The sequence below is a fragment of the Amborella trichopoda genome, chromosome 7 (genome assembly GCF_054954075.1).
Source record: "Amborella trichopoda isolate Santa Cruz 75 chromosome 7, AtrichopodaSantaCruz75HAP2 v2.0, whole genome shotgun sequence".
NCBI classification, from domain to species: Eukaryota; Viridiplantae; Streptophyta; class Magnoliopsida; order Amborellales; family Amborellaceae; genus Amborella; species Amborella trichopoda.
Genome location: NC_142342.1, coordinates 17402212 through 17429088, shown reverse-complemented (window position 1 = coordinate 17429088; position 26877 = coordinate 17402212). Strand labels below are relative to the sequence as shown.

The 26877-nt window shown below is 38.6% G+C and overlaps 1 protein-coding gene across 6 annotated transcripts in view; it reads left to right on the top strand.

The window, feature by feature from the left end:
* The first annotated feature begins 20459 nt into the window (after positions 1–20459).
* The window catches only part of LOC18441170 (Tetratricopeptide repeat (TPR)-like superfamily protein), a 33511-nt gene continuing 27093 nt past the window's right edge, over positions 20460–26877 (top strand). For all 6 annotated transcript variants that reach the window (XR_016059921.1, XR_016059920.1, XR_016059923.1 and 3 more), the window contains exon 1: positions 20460–20828. Coding sequence is in view for 2 of the 6 variants with exons in the window: in XM_020671570.2 (XP_020527229.2) it covers positions 20724–20828 (105 nt within the window). In the remaining 4 variants the exon portion in view is untranslated. The remainder of the gene's footprint in view (positions 20829–26877) is intronic.

Sequence of the window (26877 nt, the reverse complement as noted above, 5' to 3'; positions counted from 1 at the left end):
CCGGTAAAACTAAGTTGTCCCATGGGTTGGACTAGTCCAACACTGATTGATAACTTCTAGACCTATAATGGTTTGAGTCCATACTGGACTACAAAGGGCATAGTCAAGAATTTGACTTGCTGGTCTAGTCTAATCTTGATAACTATGCTCATCACTCATTAGAAGTACAAATAGATCGCCTAATTTTAATTTTGACTACAATTCAAAAGAACCTTGGAATTCAAGTTTCAGCACTTTACCCACTTCAAATATGAGTTTCTCCTAGATAATTCCCTTGGATTAAGAGCTCCTATTTACCAAAATGCTCTTATCTCTTCAAGGAGAAGGTTTTGATGGGCTGCTGACTCATCCCTATACATGCCTTCACCCATCAGAACAGATCTTAGAGATAAATTTTATATCTAACAATTTTAGGGCAATCTCAATAATGGTGAACATGAATGTGAAAAAATAAAATTATTTCACAGATATGCTCCATCTACCTCGTATTTTAAGTTTTAAATTTTATAATTAGATATAAAAATATATTTTAAAGCTATCACAAAGATTTTCAATATTGAAACTACATTTCTCAACATTATTTGAATGTGCACTTTGATTGTTTAGTGCTTGGGATTTACACAAACTGCACCCAATCATATATTAAAAATTTCCTGCCCCATATTCCCAATTGCCACAGAAGCGGCAAGAAATGTGAATGCTTTTGGTCAGAAAGAAGGACCAACTAAATGGCAAGAAAAAAAGGAAGCGAAAAGGAAAATGTATTTGATGAGTTGTGAAGGCCAACTTCTCTTTGGGTCTCAGTGGCAAAAGTGTTTAGGAACAGCGCACTGGACCTATGAATGTAAGAATGAACATGTGTATGTATCACGATCCTTGAAGACCCAAAAACTCAAAAACACCGAATTGAAAATGAATCTCAGTTACAAATGAACTTGATAATCTCAACAATCCCTTAAGAAGGTGGTACTTGTCAAACATCATGTTCATTTTATTTGCTCCTGACTAGGAAACTGGTTCCATTTGAAGGTTTTCTTCTAGTGCCAAAGCACCAAAATAGTAATGTGAATAAATATATGGAGAAGAGCAAGGAAGGGATTCTAAAAGCGCGATTATATGGAATAAACCTATGAAAATATTTGCAAATATTTTGCTCTTCCATGTTGCTCATTCATTTTGTTAGACTGTGTAGCCCCTTCTGCTTTGGGATGACTATCCCTCATTTTTGTAAACAGTGTTCAGTCAACTGGGAATTGTAATTGTAACTCTCTTATTTATTTTATGAATATAATACAGTCATCTTATTTCGAAAAAGACAGCGTTCAGGATATAATCTCTCTCCCCCTCACATACACACACATCCTTTGACAGTAATTCTAAAAATGTAGTTATGATGTTTGGCTTCTTCAAAAGCATTTTTGCTATTGGTTTTGCTTGAGAGTGCTGAGTATGGTGTAGATATGGAATTATGCTAGCTGCTGGTGATGGTGCCTATAACTTTCCCTAAATTCACTGGCACCCCTTTCTATAACTTCATATTATTATAAAAACCTTATTAAAATCTCACTTTCTCATCATTATATTTTTACTCCATTAAAGGACAATAATATTGTTTAATCAATTGGGAGTGTGAAATTGTAGGGAGAAGAAAATCAGGAGCTTGACAATAAAAATCATGTCTCTTCTTTCACCCTTTATTGGATTTTACGAGAGGTTACCGCATAAAAGAATTAAATGCCCTCAAATTAGAATAGAAAATAAAAAAATTGGAAAAGTGGTTAATATAATCAAACATTTCCCCTCAAGTTGAGAATGTTGCATGAAAAGCTTATAAGTCAAACTCCAAATGTCTGAATTCAGTTGCTGCTTTGGTGAATATATATGGTATCTTGTGAGAACAAACAACTAGCATAGAAATATCTAAAGATACCACGTTTTTTTTTTTTAAACAAAGTGATAATCAATCCCTATGTTTTGTGCTAGCATAGAAGGCATATTTATAAGTAACAACATAACACTTTGGTTATCACAAGAAAGTTAAAATAGATTTTCTCATGGAAATTCCAATTTCAATAAGAAGAGCATAATCAAACGACCTCTACAACTACAATACTCATCACCCTATATTCATCACCCTATATTCAGACATAGAGCTAGATTGATGCTAATTAGTGTTTAAAAAATTATCGATCTAGCATTGCCATGGCCGATTCCCTTACATAATCGAGACTCCTTAGTAACCTCCCCCCAATCTAGAAGAGCTATTGTATATACAATTGGGAAAATTGCATATAACCCCCCCTAATCTATTCTTTTATCGCAACTTTTACCCTAAAATGTACTTTTCTAGCAAATACCCCCCAAGTCAAAAAGTTATAGTTATTGAAACTAAAATGCCTTTATCCGACAAGCTCGCGTTATATCCCGGTAGGCTGCCCAATGACCAAAGGTTAACTGTCCAACCGCAATAAAAAAGTTTCATACTAATATAATAAAACCAATTCCGGACCTCAATTTGTAGCTGCCAAACCGTGTGAACAATACACCAGACCGTAGTAAACAACTGTTGGATTGATGTAAAAACAGTGTTGGACTGATGTCACCTTGTGCCGGACCTAGGGCACCTTATGTCATATTGCGTGCACACTATGCCAACAAATAATGCAATGCCGGACCAAATTGATAATCGTATTTTGGTCACCTTCATGATAATCGTATTACCGTAATAACTTAAATTAATATTACGGTACTTTAAATGCCGTAAAACCTAAGCCATATTATACCGCATTTTAAATTATGGTATTTTAAATACCATAAAACCTAAGACATATTATACAGCATGTTAACTACCGTATGATATACATTAGATACATATCAATACGGATATCTGTAGAGATATATATATTGATAAAGTTATTGGTGTTCATAGCTCTTGATTATGATAAGATTTGGTATTTATCATTATTGGTGTTCATATCTCTTGATTATGTTAAGATTTGGTATTTATCTGATATATTTATCCTCCAGTAACATTTAAACATAAATAAAATCAGTTATGGATAGATACCACCTAAATATGCTAGGCATCTATCTGTAGAGATATATATTGATACGGTTATTAGTGTTCATATCTCTTTATTATGATAAGATTTTGTACTTGTCTGATGTAAGATTTTGTATTTGTCTGATGTATTTATCAGCAAGCAACAGCTAAGGATAAATACCATCAGTGATAGATAGATACCGCCTAAATATGCTACACATTTTATACGGTAGTTAAAATGCCATATAATATGGCTTAGGTTTCTGTAAAAGTTATTTTGGTCACAAAACAACCAAAATTGAAGAAATGGATGTGAACGAGGTTTACGAAAGTTATGGTTTTCTTTCTAAATAGACGAAAATTAAGGTATATTTGCGATAATTTCCCATAAATTTATTGCTCACATCCAACTCCTTGTACTAAAAGTAAATGGGCTCATAGTATAAAATCCCAATTTTTATTTTTGCGTTTTAGTATGAGATTTTCTGATAGAAAAAACGTGCCCTTCATAGTCGACTTGATTCTCTCAAATCGAAATCTTATTTTTGTTAATTGCTCGTTATTTCATCAAATTGGGTCAAATTTGTGGCATAATCTTCGTCTTTTAGGTATCTTAAACAGCCATGTTTTTTTTATTGAAATAAACGAATCATTCTTTCGAACTTTGATCTATAGCAGAAAGTTATTAGGCTTTGAAGCTTTAAAAGCTTTTGAGTTTTAACATTGAATTCTAAGGGGGGAGAGAGAAGACTAATAAGAAACCCCCTTGAATGACAACAAATCTAAAAAGATTAACAAGTATCTTGATAGTCCTGTAATCGAGGGATTAAATTTTGATTTGTTAGCTTGAAAAGCATGATTGAACATCATCATCAAAGCCTTTTCCCAACTAATAAGGGTCGGCTACATAAATCTTGGCTTGTTTAAGAAGAATTAAATATAACTCACGAAAATTGGCTTGAGAATAGAAAAGATATTGAGAGAGATGAAGCAAAAAGGGAAAGAAGCACAAAAAGGTAATGAAAAAATGGCTCTATGAAAGATCGTTTAAGATGATAGTTCATGCAAACTGGTAAAAGTAGGTTGTCTGATCGGTTGGACTAGTCAAACACTGATCGATAACTTCTATACCTATAATGGTTTGAGCCTATACTGGACTACAATGGGCATAGTCAATAATTTGACTTGCTGGTCTAGTCGGATCTTGAGAAATCGATCACGTGATTTTAATTTTGACTACAAATCAAAAGCACCTTGGAATTCAAGTTTCACCACTTTACCCACTTGTGAAGGTGGGCCACGTGGGCCCCTTAAAATTTCCAAAGTTTCAAGCTCTTTTCTTCTCCATCATCTATAACTGGGTTTACCTCGAGAGGTGACTCGGTTAAATCTTCTAAGTTTGGCTCCTCATCCCATGTTGGTGGGTGGGTCTGGTGAAGGTGGCCTAGGTAGGCCCCATAGAGTTTCCAAAGGTTCGATTTCTTTTGATATTTGGGGTGTTGGCCCCTTTTTTAGAAGTGTAATGAGAGATTTCGAGGTGTTGACCCTTTGTTTGGAAAATGATCCCTTCTCGTTGATCTGGATCACATCAATTTCTAACACATCATCCTCATCATATTGATCTCACTTAGGTGGGTCATCAAGGTTTTGTGGTGAAGGGCTTCCTTTTAGCATTTGTTCATTTGCCCCCTCACGAATTATTGCCCTAGGATTAAGGTTTTTCTTATCGTCATGGGCTTGGGAATCCATAACTTCCAAACCTTAGTTGAGCTTATGCTCAAGTTCATACTGCTCTTGCGAGTTTGATTCGTTGCTACACACGTACAGACCATTTATTGTGTTAACCTGGATGTATGGGTTGAAGGTTCACATGCCCTAGTGTGACTCTTAATGATGGGGATTTCTTGTGCCACTTTTGAGAGTGTATCTTGGAGTGGAATTCTATATGCGACACCCTTGTCTTTTTCCCTTTCTTCAGTTATGGGCTTGGAGCTAAGATCATCCTCACTGCTCTGATCTTGAGTATCCTTAGTCATCAATTCCTGGGTGAGGTTATGCTCATTTTGGTCTGGACTTTCCAGTTGATTCTTCTTGTGCTCCAAGGCCTTTGTAGATGTTCTTTGGGTTTGGGCACAGCTTGTGATTCGCTTGAGTTAATCAGGTTGACATCAATATTATTTGTCAAGACATCTAGAGTTTCTGATTTTCCTTTGTTGTTAACATCTTCCTTTTCGACAATTATCATGCCGTTATCAATGAGATCTTGAATTCTATGTTTGAAAGCTTGACATTCCTCACTGTTATGGGCATAGTTTTGATGTCAATCGTACCATTGAGATATATCGCCTCCATGGAAAGGCGGAATCTTGGCTTCTATCGATTATTCTATGAACTTTGCCTTAAGCAACTTTTTAAGGACATTGGTCATAAGCTCATTAATCAGAATGAATTCTCTTGGCATGGAAGTCTGCATTCTCCATGCCTTAGGTGGGTGAGCTCGATGAGCACAATGACTTGGAGGGATAGTTAGTGTGCTCCCTGACCACGTGACTTCAGGATGAAATTTAAAATGTCTTCTTTATCTTTGACATGCACCTACCCCTCCAAGAACAATCTACTTCTTTGCCACTCGCCTATCCCTCGAAGGACAGGGAGAGCCAATGAGGGGCAACTGTAGACACCTCATTTTAAATATGGAGGACCATACTTAACCTAGTAAACCCAAATCCATAATTCACATAACCTATCTTGCGAGCCAGAACCAATGTGCCTGCCCGGAACCCTACAAATACCCAATTTTAACCTAGATTTCTACAAACGCCCTGTTTTACTAAAAAACTCATTAAAAATAGTAAAAAAATCCTTTTCGACCCAAATTTTTCTGAGAGCTTCACAACATGCTCAAGTACACACCTGAAAAATAACTTTTTATTTTTGAGCATATTTTACCTATACGACACTATGTCTGCCGCCCAGCCTTGAGCAACACCAAGCGTGCCGCCCAGGCAACATAAAGCGTGCCTCCCAGGCGACACGTCCTATACTGCCCATGCAAAACTACTCATGCCACCCAGATGACATGACCCGTGCCGCCCAGGCGACATGCCCCGTGCCACCCAGATCCGTGACCCTCAAACTGCCTTTTTTTTTATGGGATGCATTTATTATGTGAGTATATCCTCCCTAGTGGATTTTGACCCTTATAAAGCCTGTTTTCATGGTCATTTGATGGGGGATAGAGATTAGAAACCCTAGAGAGCTGCAAAAGATAGAAATCTTAGAGAAACGCTCAGAGAGAAAACCCTAACTGAACCTATGCTTAAGAACCCTAGTTCTAAGCCATTTCCAGTGGACAACCAACCTTCTTCAACCAGTGACTTGCTGGCTATCATTCAGATCAGAGAGACAAAAGGTGACCAATTCTGATACGAGCGAGCCCCAAAAGGCTCGGGAGTCCCGGGCCATCTGGGGGCCTTCCGGCCCAGCTTGATATCATTCTCGACCCTCTCTATTTCTTCATTTCCTTACTGCTTTGTTTTATTTTGATTAATTTTCTTTAAAAATTGCATTTTGATATCTTGGATCATTCTAGTCCTGCCACAGATCTGAGAGTAGAACTGCTCATTTTCTGGCAGATCTGGTCTCATATCCTAATTTGATTTGTCCCACCTTCTCTACTACTTGTTTTCCATTTCATTTTTATCAGTTTAAAGTGTCAATTCAAAGTGATCTACATCCACAAATGGCTTCGATTTTGCGCTGTAAATAGTTTGGTGCCCACCGTGGGGGAAAGACACGCTCTCAGAAAAAAATTTAGGTCAAAATGGATTATTTTACTATTTTTGATGATTTTTTTGGTAAAACAAGGTGTTTGCGAAAATTTGGGTCAAAATAGGGTTTTTGTAGGGTTCTGGGCAGGCAGATTGGTTCTGGGTCACAAGATAGGTTGTGTGAACTATGGATTTGGGTTTACTAGGTTAAGTGTGGTCCTATAGGTTCAAGAAACCATGGAATTTGCCATATTTAAAATAGGGTGTCTACAGTTGCCCGTCTTTGGCATGCCCTTTCCTTCGAGGGACAGGTGAGTGGCAAAAAAGTAGACACTCTAGCGTTCCCTATCCTTCGACCGATGAACGTCAAAGATAAAGTAGACATTTTAAATTTCATCCTGAAGTCACGTGGTCAGGGGGCACACCAACTATCCCTCCAAGTCATTGTGTTGATCGAGCTTACCCACCTAGGCCATTTTTTCTCTTAGGTTTTTAAGCGTGAGATGTCGATGAGTTATACAAGCTTGAAGCTCGAGTTGGATTTTCTAGCCATGCCAATTAACCCTAAAATTTTTAACCCTAGAATTTTTAACCCTGGAATTTTTTTTATCTCCTTAGGGTTTCCTAAGGCTTTCTATAATTTTAAGGAAAAAGAGGATAATAGACATTGAAAATTTGTTCCTGATGTCGCATGGTCAGAGAGCGCCACAAATATCCCTCCAAGTCATTGCGCTCACGAAGCTCACCCAACTAGGGCATTTTTCTTCTTAAGGTTTTCGACGTGAGATGTCGGTGAGTTACACAAGCTTGAAACTCGAGTTAGATTTCAGGCCATGCCACTTAACTCCAGTTTCAAATCTGCAAACCTGCATTTTTCTGGATTTCCTAAGGGTTTCCTAAGGTTTTCTATAGGAAGAGACGTATTCGGCCGAATCCGAAGAGAGAGACGAGGCATCAACGTGGTAATCGCGGCAACACGGTGATCATCATATACGGGTATCCAATTTCCTAGTTTTAAAAGACATTTTAGTAATTTTGAAAGTAGGGAGAAATTTGAAATAGAACCCAGAGCAGGAACAGGTTATAATTTAAACAAAGAAATCAAATTTTTTAAAAACACAAGACATAGAGTGAAAATTTTGAAAAGAGAAATATATTCCAAAAAACAAGATTGGTTAGCAATTTTAGCTCCCACAACCATAGAGCCCTCTAAGTAGTTTAACGTCATGCAGCGATGTGGGTCTTACAGTTTTATCACTTGTGATCCCTTTGGTGAGCCCTATGTGAGTGTATTGTGTCTTTGCTTGAATCGTCGGGATTAGGAATCATCAAGTATTTCTTTATCTTCCAACCTCAGCTCTTGTATTGCAATTCAAAGAGAGTTCTCTAGAGTTTTCGAGCAAAATATAGTTTAGAAAGTATAGGATACTGCCCCTAGGTGTTCATAATCTCTTCCGATTTCATTCCTCCACCACCCACCTTTCAAAGTTTTAGATGATCTAGGTCCTTAATAATGTTTCATCAGGCTAATGCTTATTGATTTTCTTTTAACACCACTTTGACTCAGGGGAGGAAAAGAATATGTTTAGAGAGAAAAGACTTTTGAGATTAGACGGAAGGATAGAACTTCTTCTTTTTTCGTCACCCCGGGGTCCCTTACGGGTGTTCACCCCAGTAGCCTTTTTTCCAACGCTTGGGGTTCCTTTCGGAATTTCAGCCTAGCGAATTTTTTTTTTTTTATTGCATCGCTCTAAGGTCTATTTCGGGTTTTCAGTCCGGTAGCCTCTTTTCCAACGCTTGGGGATCCTTTTGAATATTCAGCCTAGCGGAAATTTTTTTATTTTTATTTTTTAAGAAGAAGATAACATTGACAAGAGGAGGAGGAGGAAGAAGAGTCAAAGGTGCCTCTTTTTTTTTTTTTTTTATAGCAATTATCCTTAAGATCATTTAAGAATTCGATCATCTTTCCCTCCTCCAAGTGGTAGGGAGGTTCTAATCTGGGTCTTCCTCTGATTTCCCTTATCTCAAGTCGGCATCCAAAATCTCATTGACAATGGTTGTTGAATTTCCGTTGAACTGCTCCACTTGAACCTTGGTCTTGGGACTAAAAATCACTCTCAATTTCCAAATCTCTTAAATTGCTGTATGGATGGATGGGCTCATCAGGGTTTTCTCGTTAATGGAGTACTTCATGTGTGAAGCATGAATGCCTCATTTGGTCATTTGCAAGGGGTGAGTGATCACCCAACTCCTTTTCAATCATCTTTTTCATTGCAAATTTCAAATTGTTTATCGGGGGTTAACTCCGTAGTAGACTCCTTTTCAGTGCTCGAGCTTAAGTGAGACTCTCGCACCAAAGGAGTAATTGAGTTGACATGGGAAGTCAACAGAGAAGGGTTCAATATCATTAGCTGCCCCTGTTGTATCCTCTTCATGAGAGGACTTTGCCCCTATTGAATATTTTGATGCGGTTGCCCTTGCAGGGCTTTTTGTTCCATTGGGAACTTGTTCTTCACATGATGAATTCTCTTGATATGGTGGTGCTCCGGTTATCGGAGTTGTGCTCATGTCGTTAATGACTTTTAAAGAGCCTGCCTCTTGAGGAGGTAACATGGTCTGATTTTCAATATCCAATTCTTGATCCCAAATTGGTGGATCATTCAAGAAATCTTGTGAAGGTGGCCCACATGGGCCCTTTAGAATTTTCAAAAGTCCATGCTCTATCAATTCTAGTGAAGATGTAAAATATTTGGGAATAGTCAAATTTTGGCTCTTTTCTTCTCCATCATCTATAACTGCGTTCACCTCGAGAGGTGACTTGGTTAAATCTTCTAAGCTTGACTCCTCATCCCATGTAGGTGCGTTGGTGAAGAAGTCTGGTGAAGGTGGCCTAGGTAGGCTTCTTAGAATTTTAAAAGGCTCAACGTCTTTTGATATTTTGGGTGTTGGCCCCTTTTTTGGCAGTGTAATGAGAGATTTTGGGGTGTTGACCCCTTGTTTGGAAGATGATCCCTTCTCGTTGATCTGGATCATATCTAACACATCATCATCATCATATTGATCCCACTTAGGTCGGTCGTCAAGGTTTTGAGGTGAAGGGCTTCCTTTTAGCATTTGCTCGTTTCCCCCCTCACGAGTTATTGTCCTAGAATTAAGATTTTTCTTGTCTTCATGGGCTTGAGAATCTATAGGTTCAAAACCTTGGTTGAGCTTATGCTCGACTTCATATTGCTCTTGCGAGTTTGATTCATTGCCACGTACGTATTAACCATTTATTGTGTTAACTTGGAAGTACGAGTTGAAGGGTTCATATGCCCTAGTGTGTCTCTTGACGATGGGGATTTCTTGTGCTACTTTTGGGAGTGTATCTTGGAATGGAATTCTATATGCAATACCCCTTTCTTTTTCCCCTTTGGTTAAGGGCGTAGAGCTAAAGTCATCCTCACTGCTTTGATCTTGAGTATCCTTAGTCATTAACTCCTGGGTAAGGTTATGCTCGTTTTGTTCTTCATCTATTGGGCTTTCAAGTTGATTTCTTCTTGTGCTCCAAGTCCTTGGTGGATGTTTTTCGGGTTTGGGCACAACTTGTGATTTTCCTGAGTTAACCAGGTTGACGTCAGAATTGTTTGTCGAAGCATCTAGAGTTTTTAGTTTTTCTATGTCATCAGTCTTTTTCTTTTTGACACTTATCGTGCCATTATCAATGAGGTCCAGAACTCTATGTCTGAAAGCTCGACATTCCTCCATGCTATGGGCATAGTTTTAATGCCAATCGCACCATTGAGATCTATCGCCTCCATAGAAAGGAGGAATCTTGGCTCCTGTCGGTAATTTTATAAGCCTTGCCTTAAGAAACTTCTTCATGACATCGGTCATAGGCTCATCAATGGGAGTGAATTCCCTTGGTGTGGAAGTCTGTATTCTCCATGTGGTAGAATGTATTTTAGTCTTTCCTTGTGAATGGTTTGCATAAGTGTTGCTTTTCTTGATCATGTTCACCTCCCCTTCTTGAGAGGGTTTTTCGATTGCGGCTTTATCTTCCTTGGCTTGCTCATATCGTGATATTATTTCAAGCATATCATCAAATGAGAAAGAGACTACCCCCACACTGAAGAACGTGACATATTTGAAGTCATGTTCTCTAATGCTATGCTTACCTTCGCAGCTTCAGGGAGTGGAGTTTCAATGACTCACATAGCGGCCTCTCTGAATCTGGTTATAAACATGGAAGGAGACTCACCCGACTTTTGTTAGGTAGAAGTTTACTTACCAAGGGTAACGAATCTTGGCCTTCATCCATTATAGCAGGAGGAAAATTGCCTGAACATTTCGTCAGGAGTTGCTTGAGGGTCCTCCTTCATGAATCTTCGATGTCACAATAAGGGTTCTTCTTTTAAGCTATGCGAGAACATGACCTTAAGTTGGCTGGGTCGGTCTCGCAATGTGTGGACCATCAATAAGTAGGCATTGTTGTGTGCCTCATAATCCTCTTTCCCTGAAAATTTGTTTCTGAACTGTGGCATCACAAACCCCACTGGTAGATCTTCTAAGTTTCCTAGAATTTATTGTACATAAGCTGTAGGAGTTGAGAAATCCCATATTCCCATTTTCTCTAAAGAGTCTTGGAGGTGTTTCATATGAGCGAGTTGAGCCGTTGTTGTGATGTGAGCTGGCTCGGTTGTATGGTCTGTTGAACCTGATTTTGTGGTATGTGACTCGTATGAATCGGCTGTTGGGCCCATGTAGCGGGTTGCCCCAAGAACTGAGCCTGAGGAACGTGTTGAACTTGATGTGTCGGTTGTCGGGTTGTAGGCTCACCCGAGTTGAATTGGGTCAGAGCATATCCATTACTCGAAGGTTGCACAACTTAGCCATGCAAGGAGGCCTGCAGGATAGGATCACCACTTAACTAGGATGAACGACTTAAGCTGCTATGACGACTAGAGCTCCGACCATGGGCGGCTAAATCTACCTGATCCTGACCTTGATTGGATGATCTTTCCCTACCTAATCTTGCCCCAGCACTGGACTGAAAGAGTGAAGGAATGCCATTACTACTACCAGGTGGAGTCTGCCCTCTAGGTAGTCTTGGGCTCGAGTGATGTTTAGAACTAGACCCCTGGGCCATAGTGGGCTGGATTGGTAGGCTAATAGCCTTAGGATCATCCTGGTTTGAGCCAAAATATTGGACTTGGCCTATGGCTTGAGCTTTTGACCTGACTTTCCTGGATTGAGTGCGTTGGATGGTGTATCCTCTATTGAGGAGTTCTTGAAAGTAAGCATGCACTTTAGGATTGTCTTTATATCGAGTTAGGTCAAAACCCTGACCTTTACTAGTGATAGGTTGCTTGGATAGACTTTTCTTAGTTGTATGTGAACCCACTCGCTCACTATATGGCTAATTGCTAAGACTGGAATGTTGGGCTGCTAATTCACCATCGCGGTTTGTACGGTTGAGATCAGCTTACTCAGGGATTTGGATAGGGGCCATATTCTTGTTGTGTCGACTGGATTTGAGGTTAACTCCTATGTCTTGAAGGATTGCCCCCGGCCTAACCCCTTGACTATTCAAGGTGTTACGACCCTTATCAACCTGTTGGCTCATGACTTCTAAGGGCTGGCCTTGAAGGCGGCTTCGACGACTAGGTTTGGTTCCATGTGGGTCGAGAGTCGGCTCACTGACGCGAGTGCTATGGATGATTGGTGAGGGAGCACTGCGACGGTGCCTCTCGGACTGACTAGATTCTCCGGATCTAGACTGAGCTGGGACCATAGGGTTGGACCTTGCTCTATCGTGATCCTGGGTCATAATTCCTAGACTTGGTGACATCTAGACTCGACGCCTCATGGTAGATCTATTATGTCTCTATGGGCAAAACCCTAACTAAGATCTAGGTCAGGATTAGACTGGATGAAACCTGTTAGACTCAATGGGTTTTGGTTTGAACCCTGAACTAGGGAACCTAGTCTAGCTCTAGAGGCAACTCTAAGCTTAGACATATGCTAGAACCTAGACTAAGACGTAGACCAGATGAGTACAAGTCTTAGCTCGGACCAAGAGTGGGTCTGGGTTCGGACCTGGGTTTGAGCCTGATTCGGACCTAGACTGAGCTGAGGGCAAGCCAGGGCTTGGACCAAGAGGGTTGTGATAATCAGATCGAGTGTGGCCCCGGACTGGATCAAATTTGGTTTAGGCACGAGCCCTTGACTCGGACCAAAAAGGGGCTTAGGTTGGGACCTGAGCTAGGCTGAGTGCAAGCCTGAACTTGGACCCAGAGAATTTTAATGATCAGGCCAGGTATGGACATGGACTGGACCAAAGATGAACTATGAACGAGCCTTTAGCTCGCACCAAGAGGGGCCAAAGTTCGGACCAAGGCTAGGTTGGGTACAAGTCTGAACCTGGACCTAGAGGGTTCAGCTCTGACCAAACCTGGTTCGGACCTAGGCTAGGTTGGGTACAAGTCTGAACCTGGACCTAGAGGGTTCAGCTCTGACCAAACCTGGTTCGGACCTAGGCTAGGTTGGGTACAAGTCTGAACCTGGACCTAGAGGGTTCAGCTCTGACCAAAAGCAGATTTGGGCTGAGACCCAAGATCAACCAACAACAATAAGCAAGCAAGTACACGAAAACGTTTGACCTAGTATAGTACTATAAGTAGGCTTGGATCTGTGGCAAGGCAAACATGATCCAAGATATCAAAATGCGATTTTTAAAGAAAATTAATCAAAATAAAAGAAAGCAGTAAGGAAATGAAGAAAGAGAGAGGGTCGAGAATGATACCAAGCTGGGCCGAGATTCCTGAGCCTTCTGGGGCTCACCCATATCAGAACCAGTCCTCTTTTGTCTCTCTGATCTGGATATTAGCCCGCAAATCCCTTAGTATAGGGTGGTTGTGTCTTATAGATCGTTCTAGACTCTCTCAGGGTTAGAGTTGAAGTTGCAGAAGAATCACTCTAGGGCTTTCATCTCCATCTCGTTAGGTTTTTCTCTCTCTATCTCTAATCATATTCTCCGTCTTTGCTAGGGTTTTTTTCTCTCGTCTCAAGCCTTCCCTCAAATGACCACGGAAAGAGGCCTTATAGGGGTCAAAACTTGTTGGAAAAGAGAAGCATGCATAACAAGCAAATCCCCGCTCAAAAGTCAAATTTTTTTGAGTCACGGATTTGGGCAGCAAGCTCTGTGTCGCCAAAGGCTAGGCGGCACGCTCTTTATCGCCCAAGACTGGGCGGCACGAGTTGTGTCGCCGGGGCGGCACGCTTAGTGTTGTATATACCAATTTTTGTCAAAATTGATATTTTTCACTTCTAGTGTGTTCCTCAGCCTCTTGTGAAGCTTTCAGAGAAACTGTTGTTCAAAACGGATTTTTTTACTATTTTTAATGCGTTTTTTAGTAAAATAGGGCATTTATAAAAATCTGGGTAAAAAATAGGGTTCCTACAGTGTTCTGAGCAGGCAAACTGGTTCTGGGTCACAAGGTAGGTTGTGTGAACTATGGATTTGGGTTTACTAGGTTAAGTGTGGTCTTAAGAGTTCAAGAAACCACAGAATTTGCCAGATTTAAAATGGGGTGTCTACAGTTTTTTCGAAATTTTGATGTTCAAATCACGCTTGATTTGCCCCACAGTGGGCGCCAAACTATTTACCGTAAGAAATCAGAGAAATCTTGAAATGAAGGTCTCTCGGATCTTTCACCTTAAAATGATGAAAATGAAATAGTAGAAGAAATGATAGAGAAGGTGGTACCGTGAAAAATCACAGAGATCTTGAAATGAAGGTCTCTTAGATCTTTCACCTTAAAATGATGAAAATGAAATAGTAGAAGAAATGGTAGAGAAGGTGGGACAAATCGAATTTTACTGGATCAAAGAATGAGCCTTCAACTCGAACCAAGAGGAGCCTAAGTTCGGACCAAGGCGAAATCTGGTTTGGACCAGAGCTAGGCTGAGTACAAGTCTGAACCTGGACCCAGAGGGTTCAGCTCTGACCAAAAGCATATTCGGGCTGAGACTCATGATCAACCGGCAGAAATAAGCAAGCAAACACACGAAAACGTTTGACCTAGTATAGTGCTATAGGTAGGCTTGGCTTGAGAGTGGGTTCCTAACTATAGAAATGTGGGTAGGCTGATATAGGTCCCCACATAGATCCTGGCCTCCTGTTATAGGATGTTCACCAGGTCCTACTATACGTGGAGTTGCTTTGAGGCAAAGGATTACGGAGGGGCGCTCACAATTAAAGTTACGTGAATCCCAATAGCCTCGACTCTCAAAGTTAGGTTCCCTTCATGCCGTTAACGCGGATATTGGGGGTTTTCGAAATATTTGTTTGCTGGTTTTCGAGGCACTTTTGGTCCGGTGTGTGATAGGAGTGTGTAATTCTACTATTTTATTTTAATCATTTTAAGGTGAAAGATCCGAGAGACCTTCATTTCAAGATCTCTCTGATTTTTCACAGTAAATAGCTTGACACCCACCGTGGGGCAAATCGAGTGTGATCCGAGCATCAAAATTTTGAAAATCTCATAATCTTTTGAAACTTTGCAGGCATGTTCTTGGTATCATTTTGTGACTGTTCCCAAAGTTTTAGGTCAAAATAAAATATTTAAATATACCTTGGCCAATCCACCTATATGGGATGAGGAGCCAAGCTCAGAAGATTTAACCGAGTCACCACTCGAGGTGAACCCAGTTATGGATGAGCCCAAATTTGACTATTCTCAAGGATTTGACATCTTCACTCAACTTGATAGAGCTCGAACCTCTAGAAATTCTAATGGCCCCACCTGGGCCACCTTTAAAAGACTTCGATCCATCAATCTGGGATCAAGAATTGAATATTGAAAATCCGGCCATGTTACTTACTCAAGAGGCGGGCTCTCTAAAAGTTATTAATGACATGAGCACAACTTCGATAACCAGAGCACCACCATGTTAAGAGGATGCATCCCGCGAAGAACAAGTTCCCAACGGAACAGAAATCCCTGCAAGGGCAACCCCATTCTTTTGCAGCTCTCTAGGGTTTTTAATCTATATCCCCCGTCAAATGACAATGAAAAGAGGTTTTATAGGGGTCAAAATCTGCTGGAGAGGATATACTCACATAACAAATGCATCCCATCCAAAAAAAGGCATTTTGAGGGTCACAGATCTAGGCGGCACTGGTCGTGTCGCCTGGGCGGCACGCTTTGTGTCTCCTGGGGCGATGGCCCAGCTTAGTATCATTCTCGACCCTTTCTCTTTCTTCATTTTCTTACTGGTTTATTTTATTTTGATTAATTTGCTTTAAAAATCACATTTTGATATCTTGGATCATGTTGGCCCTACCACAGATCTGAGAGTAGATCTGCTCATTTCTGGGTAGATCTGGTCTCAGATCTGAATTCGATTTGTCCCACATTCTCTACCATTTCTTCTACTATTTCATTTTCATCATTTTAAGGTGAAAGATCAGAGAGATCATCGTTTGAAGATCTCTCTGATTTTGCACTGTAAACAGTTTGGTGCCCACGCGTGCTTGTATACAATTTCTTTTCATTGGTAAAAAAAAAATATTTGCAAATATTTTGCTCTTCCATGTTGGTCCTTCATTTTGTTAGACTCTGTAGCCCACTTTGCTTTGGGATGACTATCCCTCATTTTTTTGTAAACAGTGTTCAGTCAACTGTGAATTGTTATTGTAACTCTCTTATTGATATTATTAATGTAATACAATCATCTTATTTCGGGAAAACAGTGTTCAGGATATGATCTCTCTCCCCCTCACACACACATCCTTTGATAGTAATTCTAAAAATGTAGTCATGATGTTTAGCTTCTGCAGATTTTTTGTTGCTATTGGTTTTGCTTAAGAGGGCTGAGTAATGTGTAGATATAGAATTATGCTAGCTGCTGGTGATGGTGTCTACAACTTTCCCTAAATTCACTTTCACCCCTTTCTATAACTTCTTGTTATTATAAAAACCTTATTAAAATCTCACCTTCTCATCATTATATTTTTACTCCATTAAAGGACAATAATATTGTTTAATCCAATTGGGAGTCTGAAATTGTAGGAAGAAGAAAATAAGGAGCATGACAATAAGAAAATCATGTCTCTTATTTCACTCTTTATTAGATATTACGAGCGGTTACCGCATAAAAGAATTAAATGCCCTCAAATTAAAATGGAAAATAAAAAATTGGAAAATAGGTGAATATAATCAAAACATTTCCCCTCAAGTTGAGAATGTTGCATGAAAAGCTTACAGGTCCAACTCCAAATGTCTGCATTCAGTTGTTGCTTTGGTGAATATATATGGTATCTTGTGAGAACAAACAAATAGCATAGAGATATCTTAAGATATGGCCTTTTTTTTTTTTTTGGACAAAATGATAATCAATCCCTGTGTTTTGCGTTCAAAAGCACGCTGGGTTGTTCTTCTGTTTCTTTCTTCTTTTTTTTCAACTATTTACGCTCAGATTAGAGGCATTTTGTTCATTTTTCAATCTTTTATTAGAACTGTATGAAGGTTTTTTGGATTAAATCTCCAAATCAAATAAGTTAGAGGTAGAAATTTTGAATTTTTTCCTCTTTGTTGGCCATTATTTGTACCTATTTGTTTTCAACCATTTTCTACTAGATTAGAGGCATTTTGTTTGTTTTTCAATCCTCTATCAGATTTATGCGAAGATTTTAGGATCTAAACTCCAAACCAAAGAAATTAGATGTTTTCCCCTCTTTCTAATTATTGATCTGCCATTTTTTGTATTTCTCCAAACATTTTCTGTGAAATCAGAGGCGTTTTCTTTTTCGTTTTCAATTCTATATCCATGCCTCAAAATCGAAGAAATCAGAGGCATAAATTTCAGCACAATTTGCCTCTTTTTTGATATCCAATTAACCGTATTTCGTATATATCTCTAGGTTTTCGTTAATTTCCAAGCAAATAGAAATATTTTATTTATTTCTCAACCTCTTTCAGATATTGCTAAAATAATAAATGATTACACTTCTATATTTTGGTAGATGGTAAAAGTTACAATAAAACGTAGACCATTTTGATTCTTAAAATTTCTTATGGAAAAATTTCTTACAAATAGAAATATGATTTTAAAATTTCTTTATGGAAAAAAGCTCTGTTTAAAAGTCGGTGATTCGGATCGAGAATCGACTTGGCCGATAAGTCGGTGATTCGGATTGAGAAAGTTGGTGATTCGTATCGACAATCGACTTGGCCAATTGGGATCCTGCTAAATATCATGATCCCGCTGATTCTTCCTTTGAACCGGTTGGTTTTGGCCAGTTCTTAATATCCAGCTGATTCCCCTTTTGAATCGGCTGGTTCTCACCGATTCTTAATAGAGAAACAATGATTCGGATCGGGCAAGCTACCCGACACCTACCTTTTGTTGTTTTAAATTTTATTTTATTTTTAAAATTTTTATTATCAGGCCCATACCCTTAACATTTAGGGAGCAGCCTTTAACTTATTTATCTTTTAGATAGTTTTTTTTTAATCTTTCATTTAAATTTGTATTTTATAATTTCTTATTAAAGGAGGGTTGGCCGACCCCTTGACTTGGATGCGTGACAACCATTGTTCGTAGAGGGTTGGCCGACCCCTTGACTATGATGCGTGACAACCATTGGATGCGTGACTACCATTGTTTGCAAAATCGCCCGATCTAACTACTAACCGCCTGGTTAGATCGGCCGGTTCCGGTTTTGGGTGATCAACCGGTATTAAAAAAAAGAATTGAAAAAAATATATATAAATTATCAAAAATAAGGAATTTGATTTGTAATGCATTTTAAATATTCTTTACATTATGGTAAAGATTAAAAATTATTTTGGTCATTAATACTTACTTTTATATTTTCCCTCTTTTTTAAAAAAAATTAAAAATAGCCATTGGAAAATATAAAATAGGTTAAAATCCGTTTTTTAACATTAATTTTCAACTTCATTTGAATGTGTTTTCTTTTAATCATTCTTTATATGATTTTCATATTTTAGTAGATTTTTTTTGTTTTTTTTTTTTAAATACTTTTTTTACCACTATACTTTTCATATTTTAGTAGATTTTTTTTGTTTTTCAATTTATTTTTTTTAATATTTTTTGACCACCCAGGTCTTGCCTGATAAGCCTATGTCCGGTTAACCATTTCGGTTTGATTTTGTGAACACTGATGACAACTGACACAACACCTTAATTCCCCCTTGGGCTTTTCTTATAGCCCTGTGCCCCCACATCCTTGCTCTACCCCCACCCCCTGATGTGGGATAATGATATGGTTTATAACTTGATCTTTTAAGGTGTGGATCACATCTTCTATTGACATTTGATTTGCGTGAAAATATTTTTCTAGCAATATTTTCATGTAAAAAGAGGAAAAATTACAAAACCCCCCTCAAGTTTACTATCCATGCAACTTACCACCCAGCTAACCATTCATCTCATTTTTTTTCCCACAATCACCTTTCCTCACAAAAAACCCCAAGGTAAAAAGTTGCTATTTTTTGGACGGAAATACCCTTCCTTACGAAAAAAAAGGAGTCAATTGACGGTCCCAAGTAGCGTATTACCGGAGCGACCAATTTAACCGTCGGAGCCATATGGGTCCAGAAGGTGTACTGCAGGAGCACGTATTTGTACTGTCGAAGTGCTTGTCTTTATTGTCGGAGCGACCTATTAAATAGCCGAAGCAATGTGACACCAGAAGGTGTACTATCAGAGCACGTATTTGTACTGTCGGAGCGTGTGTCCTCATTGCCGAAGTGACCTATTCAACCGTCAGAGCGCTATGGGTCCAGAAGGTGTACTGTCGGAGCGAGTCATTGCATTGCCGAAGCGCCTGTCTTCATTGCCGGAGCATTTAAATGGACTACCGGAGCGCATGGGGAGAGAGTCATGGGTAAAAGCCACGAGGAGAGATAGGGGGTAGTTTAGTCTTTTTTTTCTTTTGTTTTAGATTAGAGGGGTTTTTGCGAGAAAAGATGGTTGTGGGGAAAAAAGTGAGAGGAAATGTTAGTTGGGGGTAAGTTGCATAGATAGTATACTTGAGGGGGGGTTTGTAATTTTCCTGTAAAAAAATCCATTATGGGGTTAGATGTGGAAATGTTTTCATCCCAACTAGCTATCAATTGATGTGAAAAGATGCATTGGGACTAATTGGAGTAAAAGTATTCCCGTACCTAAATGTATGAAAGAATTCTTTCACGTAAAAATATTTCTCAAAAAGAGTGGACCTAATCAAAGGGCTTCTAACTTTTGATTTTTTAAAATAAAATCATATTGATTTTTAAAATTACCATGGAACAAAGCTCCTCTCTCTCTTCATAAAAATTGTTGGCGATCCTTTTGTTATGAAGCATTATCAAGATTATCGAGCACATAGAAATAGACTCTATTTCGATCGAACATAACTAAATAAATAAATAAATTTGGAAAGAAATGTTATTGGGCAATTGATTTAGGTGACTATAACTGCATCTCAAAATTCATAATTTTTACAATATTTGAAGTTGGTGGTTAAAAATGAATAAAACATATGTATTTTGGGTTAGAGAGATTCATTACTGGAGTGAGTTGAATTTTAAGCTTCATTTTGACTAATGTAGGTTCTCTGTGTTTATATATTCTCAATAAAATAATAAAAAACTATAACACAATATAATCTCTTTTTTTGGAAACTTAAAAACCTAGATTTTTAATAAATTTTAGTGATTTTTTGAATTTTTTTACACTAAATCTGGAAGCTACAGTTAATTTCACAGTTGAGAGTGGGTTTCACAAAAGACAGAAAGTTCAATCTCCACAGTGGAAAGAGGATTTTCTCAGAGAGAGAGGGTTTTACAAGAGAGAGTTCATCAATCTCCACAGTGGAAAGAGAGTTTTCAAAGAGAGAGAGAGAGAGAGAGTTGAAGATGGCGCTGTGGATGGAGGAGCACTCCCAACCCATGACGGAGGCAGAACGAGCAGACCTCGACGCCATTATTGCTCTGAAGGAGGCCGCTGCCCTCGAACTCAAGGTCCCTCTCTCTCTCTCTCTCTCTCTCTCTGTAAATATATACTGATACACCATTACTTGTATGTTTACTCTCTTTCTCATTCTCTTTTGTTCGTTCCAACTTTAGGCTCTCTTTCTTCCCTATGTGCTCATCATATGCTATTGCTTGTCCATTTCTCTCTCTCTTTCTCCTGAACGTTGGGATGTTGGGTTCTTTTCTCTTAGTTTCCCAAATTACTTAGTTTTTCCCTCCATTCTGAATTTCGCAATTGACATCTCTAAACTTTTTTTTGAATGTTAATTGATATCTCTGAACTTATTAGTTCTTTGTCACCAATAACGCGTGCATATTTGATCAGAATAATGATACATTTTGATTTGAATACCCTTTAACTAGGAGGGTCCCATTGTTGTGGCTGCTTGTTTTGTTAATCTTATTCCTCTTGTTTTCTCTATATTCTATGGGTTGCCTGTACAAATTTACTGCGAAGCTCAATTAATTATTGCAAATGGGTGAGGTGTTATTGGTTTTGGTGGATCCGAAACTTTGGGTTTACTGGTTTTAGTGTATCCCAAAATTTTACTGGTGTTACTGGTTTTGGGTATCATTCCTCTTTTGCTCTCCTCCTCTCGCCTCTGGCCTCTCCCCTTAACCCTTTCTTTTTTCCCCTCCTCTCTAGTTCTTCTTTACTATCTACCTTTATCTCTTCTTCGCCCCGGCTTGCACTTGGGCTTTATGTTCCGCCGGATGGGGCTCTTTCCACTCCCCCGAAGGCGCTCTCTAGCAGCATCCCCTTTCCTATTTTCCCAGTCATGGCCCGTTTTGTTTTAAGGATATTTTGTTTATGTAATTCGTTATTTTCGTTCCCCTACCTCTTCTGTACTCTGAGCACCCACTTGTGAGCTGCCTACACCATATACAATGGTTCTTTTTGTGCTTTTATTCTATTTTAATATAAAGTTAGCTTTTCTCCATTAAAAAAAAGTACTTGATGTAGGAAAAAGAGGGAGGAAATAGAAAAACCTCCAAAAATTTGTAATTGATGTAGGAAAAGCAACAAAACAAAAAAGTTATAAAACAAAGAGAGACGAGAGCAATACCCTCTCAATGCTGGGATCCTTAATCTGGTTTGACCCTCTCTCTAGATCCTTAGTGAAATCCACCCCAAGTTTGGCCCTCTATCTAGGCATCCAGGGGAACCCACCATAAAAATTATATTCCCAGAAGACCCAGAAAAGTTTAGTTCACATTCTTTACATATACTTACAAGCAAAACAATTCTAAGAACAAAATTGACTGCCAAGAAACCTAAACTCTAAGTTATTGACTTACCATTTTACCTAGATAATCTCCAAGGTTTCAAAAAACGCTAGGCGGCCCCTAGGCGGCCTGGCGCCCAGCACTTAGGGAGGTGCCCAGAACCTCGGGCGCCCTGCGGTGCAAATTCTTAGTTTTTTTTTTTATATATTTGTTATCCAAATGCACATATATGCATATATTTATGTCAAAATTTGTAATTTATTCCAAAATTTGAACCATCCAAAACATTTAAAAGTCTAATAGGCTACTGTAAGGTCTCCAGCTCTCAAATTCAGAAATTCTCCATATTGGCATATTCCATATCCATGAAATAAGCCATAATAACATCCATGATTCCAAGTCTCCAACTCTCCAAGTCATCAATAAACTGACTTCGAAAACTATAGAAAAACCAGTAAACCACACAACGAAATAGTCCAAAAAGGCAAAAAAATTACAAACCACATAACTAAATAAAAATTGTTCAAACTCCAAATGTCTAAAGCCCAAACCAAGATGGTGCAATAAAGTATTAAAGTTACTTCAAAAGAAAAGAGTTAACAATCAAGACATCAATAAGAATCAGAATCATCTTCATTGCCTTCATCTGCATCAGAATTGAGGCCGTCATCATCAGAATCATCACCCTCTTCAACATATTCTTCTTCTTCCAGAGATTCTTCTGAATCTGCCTCCTCTTCCTCTATCTCCCTCCATGAAGTACCAACAGAAGAAGTTGCTCGAGTGGCCCTTCTAGGATCAGAAGCTTGCCCTGAAGCCTCCTCGACCATTTCCCATGTCCCTCCCCAGGGAAGACCTCCTCAGTACTAGGGTCACTAACTAGCCAATCTAAAGCATTCTCCATGTCTTTTGAAGAGATAGGGTCCTTCTTTGGCTGATTTTTCTTCTCCTTGAGCCTTTGATTCTTTCTAACGAAAACCAAATCATTGAGCTTCCTTTGCTCAAGCCTGTTTCTTCTCTTTGTATGCACCTACAAGGAAAAATAATGCATAAGTAACTACTATAGGTCTATGATCTTCTTACCTTTTATGAATCTATATTACAAAATGAATATGAACTTTTAAACAAAAAAAACATATAAAATTTTATTCTTTTAAAATAGTAAAATACCATCTCAAACGAACTCCAATTGGGCTCACAACCAGAACAGGTAGTTGTCAAACTCAAGATCCTCATAGCCATCTTCTGGAGGTTTGGAGCGCTAATTCCATGTTGTCTCCACCATTGGGCTGCAATATGTGGGCAACGTTTATAATTAATTTAGGTATTTAATGTTATCTGAACTTGAAAGAAAATTATAAATTTATATTTTATAAAACAAAAGTACATAAGTCAAAAGAATCTTACCTGGTTCGTCTTTGTTTATTTGCCTTAATCGTATATCTTTCCCAAATGACATCAAAGAACACTTGTACGAAAGTAGCTCTTCAATTGATATCTTATCTTGGATATTTGGATCGGGAACTAATTTCTCAAGGCACTCATTAAAACCATCCATAATTACACCTTTTGACTCAATATCTGCATCTGCATAAAAGAGTTTGGGGTTCAAGTGGTACCTCGTTGCATGCAATGGTCTATGGAGCTGCCTTTCCCATTTATCATCTATAAACTCCCAAATTGGGTCATACTTCGCTGCATCATCGCCCAAATTCTCTGCAATCTCATTCTTAGCCTTTTCCATTGCATCAATATAAAGTCCATGGAGGGCTTATCAGCATCAACTAAGTGCAAGACCTTCACCAAGGGAAGAAATACTAATATCGCATGCTTCACCCCACGCCAGAAATATTTCGAAAGAATAATATCTTGTGTTTCTTTCCCTTGGCATCTCTAGACCACTTACTTCTACTCCTCTGAAGCAAACATAGACCTTAATGCGATCCTCCGCTTATACATGCTCTGTAGACTAAGGTAGGCAGTGGCAAATCTAGTGACCCCAGGCGTCACTAGCTCTCTCTTTTTTGTAAACTTGCGCATCATGCTAAGGATAAGTATGTGACTGTATATGAAGATTGTAACCTCCTTAGCCTTAAAAATAATTCCTTTAATAGGAGGCAATTCACCAATTGCCTCAAGCATAAGATCTACGCAATGTGCAGCGCAAGTAGTCCAAAATATGCGAGGCTTCTTTGTCGAAGCAAATGACTTGCAGCTAGATTGGGAGCAGCATTATCTGTGACCACTTGAATTACATGTTCCTCCCCAACCTCCTCAATACCCTTATCACTTTACATATCTGTCATCAAAGAAACCCAAATTTTGCCTATCCCTCCTTATGAGTTTTAAGATATTCATTAGTGTACTCGACTTCTTTCTTCAGTAGTGGCTCTCCAATCTCATAAGGAATTGGAGTTTTCAAACCTGGCCAAATTGCCCAATTGCTTCCAACGTTGTATGGAAGCTATTCAAACTAGCAGTGTTAAAGGAAATGCTTGCATGATAAAACCACCGAGCAATATACTGAATCACCTTGGCTCTATCTTCCTTTTTAAACCTATTTTCAATTGTCACTTGTTTTTTCCCCTTTCCCTTGCCTTTCTCAATTACTGTCTAAGGGCTAGGTGTAAAGAAACTATCTATAGGCCCTCTCGTACGAGCCTTCTTAGACCCAAAAGCCCTCTTGGTCTTAGAGCTCTGGGTACCAACCATGGCTACCTCTTCTTCCCCCTCTTTCATCATCATCTTCTTCAGTTTCAGTATTATCATAAAAAATATGAATCCTTGACTTTAATTCTGCTATATCTTTTTTTTTTGCAACTTTTTTACTCTTTTCAGCTTCAATATACTCCAAAATTTCTTTCTTTACAAGATCTGGGACTTTCTTACATGGGGCGACATCACCTCTAATACCGGCAAGATGTTTCTTAAATCTATTTATGTCGGCATTAGAAACATGTCCACGAATGTCATTTTTATCCAGGTTAACACAATATTTCCATCCCGGATCTCCACCCCTAGTAGACCCCGCAGAAGACATCTCAAATTGAAAAAATAAATCTCAAATAAAGATTACAGATTGACCTTTTCTACCCAATCTCTGATCTTCGATGTTGGCTATCTCAGCAGAGCAACGAATCAACTTAAAAGTCTTCTAATACCACCAATAGCACCCTAAAAATAATTTCAATCAGAAAAACAAACTTTTTCAATGCACAAGAAGTATTTTCGATTCTCAGCAATTGCTTTAGATTCTCATAAATAAGTTTAAGATTGAGGGTTTTTTTTTTTTTTCCAGTTTGGGGTTGAAAATAAACCCCTAAACTTATTTTATACAAACTTGGGCCACCCAGGTCTAGGCATGCGGAAAATTGTTTTTGGGCGCCTAGGCGCCGAGGGGTCCGGTTTTTTAAACATTGAAAATCTCTACAAACACAAATGATTAAACTAACCATTATTCACCCAGAAAATATCTAAAAACACAAATGATTAAAATAACCGTTATTCAAAAAAATAATTGCCTAATTGTATCATTTTCCCAAGAGAAATTCGACCTTGAGCTTTTTGAACTCATCGTATCCTTCAATGGTCCTTCCAATAATTGGTGGTATGGTTCCACCATTTGTCCTGGCACTGTTTCCATCATAATCTGCCAAATGATGGAAGATTTACCTAGGATCTTCTTATGGAAATATGTGAAATGTACAATGATGCTTAAACTTCGCTCTACATATGTTGTATTTCATTTCTTATGATTGCTTTAGTGGGTGCTTTAGTATCCATTGACGGATTTTATTGTGGCGCTTGGTTGATGTTGGCATCTTCTACATTTGGATTAACCTTTTCATGGTATCCAACGTATTCGAGTTATTTCTCAGTTTGATCTAAAATATTGAGATATGGTGTTGGATCTATTGGATGATGAGTATTCTCTTCTCGATGACCAATATCTTCTAATAGTTGTAACCACTGATTTATTTTGTAGATCTCTCCTTGAAGTTTGCTGACTTGGACTGGAAAGTCTTGTCTCAAACTCTTCATGGCTTGATAGATGCTTTTCCTGATTTGTGATCCACAATCTCCATGATTTGTTGCAGCATATCCTTGCTTGCATGAGAGGCCTTTGGTGGCATCGAGCTGTATGGACGTTTTGAAGCTCTGATACCAAATGATGTAGGAAAAAAGAGGAAAATATGTAAAAATAAAGAAAGATGAGAGAAAATACCCTCTCTTTGAGTTTGTAGGGCTAGACACCCCAAAGATCAAGATATTTGACTCTCTATCTGGGCCTAAGGAAAATCCACCCAAAAAGAGCTTTTTACAAGATCTGCAAAACTCAAATTTGCTCAAAGAAGAAAACTCTAATTACAAACTTGACACCAGGAAACCATTGCTGGAGTTTCTTAACTTCCAATTTTACTCTTAAAATAAATACCTAGAAAACTTATGAAACTAATTTTCTAACTACATCAATATTTTTAGAAAGGGCTGCCAAATTCTTGGTGGGTTTGTCTTGGTTTATGATATGCTTGGCTTGAAAAATACGAGTCAGGGCAGAATTTGGATGTGGAGAGGACTAGATGAAAAAACAGAGACAATGGCTTCAAAACTAAGGCATTTACCACTGGGATATTGAATAGATCAATAAATATGGCGTACTTAATTAGTTGAATGAAAATTTTCATCTTTTAAATAGAACCCTTGGGTTACCCATATCGCTATTATTTGGCATTTGGCGAGTAGGTTATATACTTGAAAGCTAATGATCTCGTTTCTCATAGCTTTCCTAGATTAACATTTTTCATTTGTG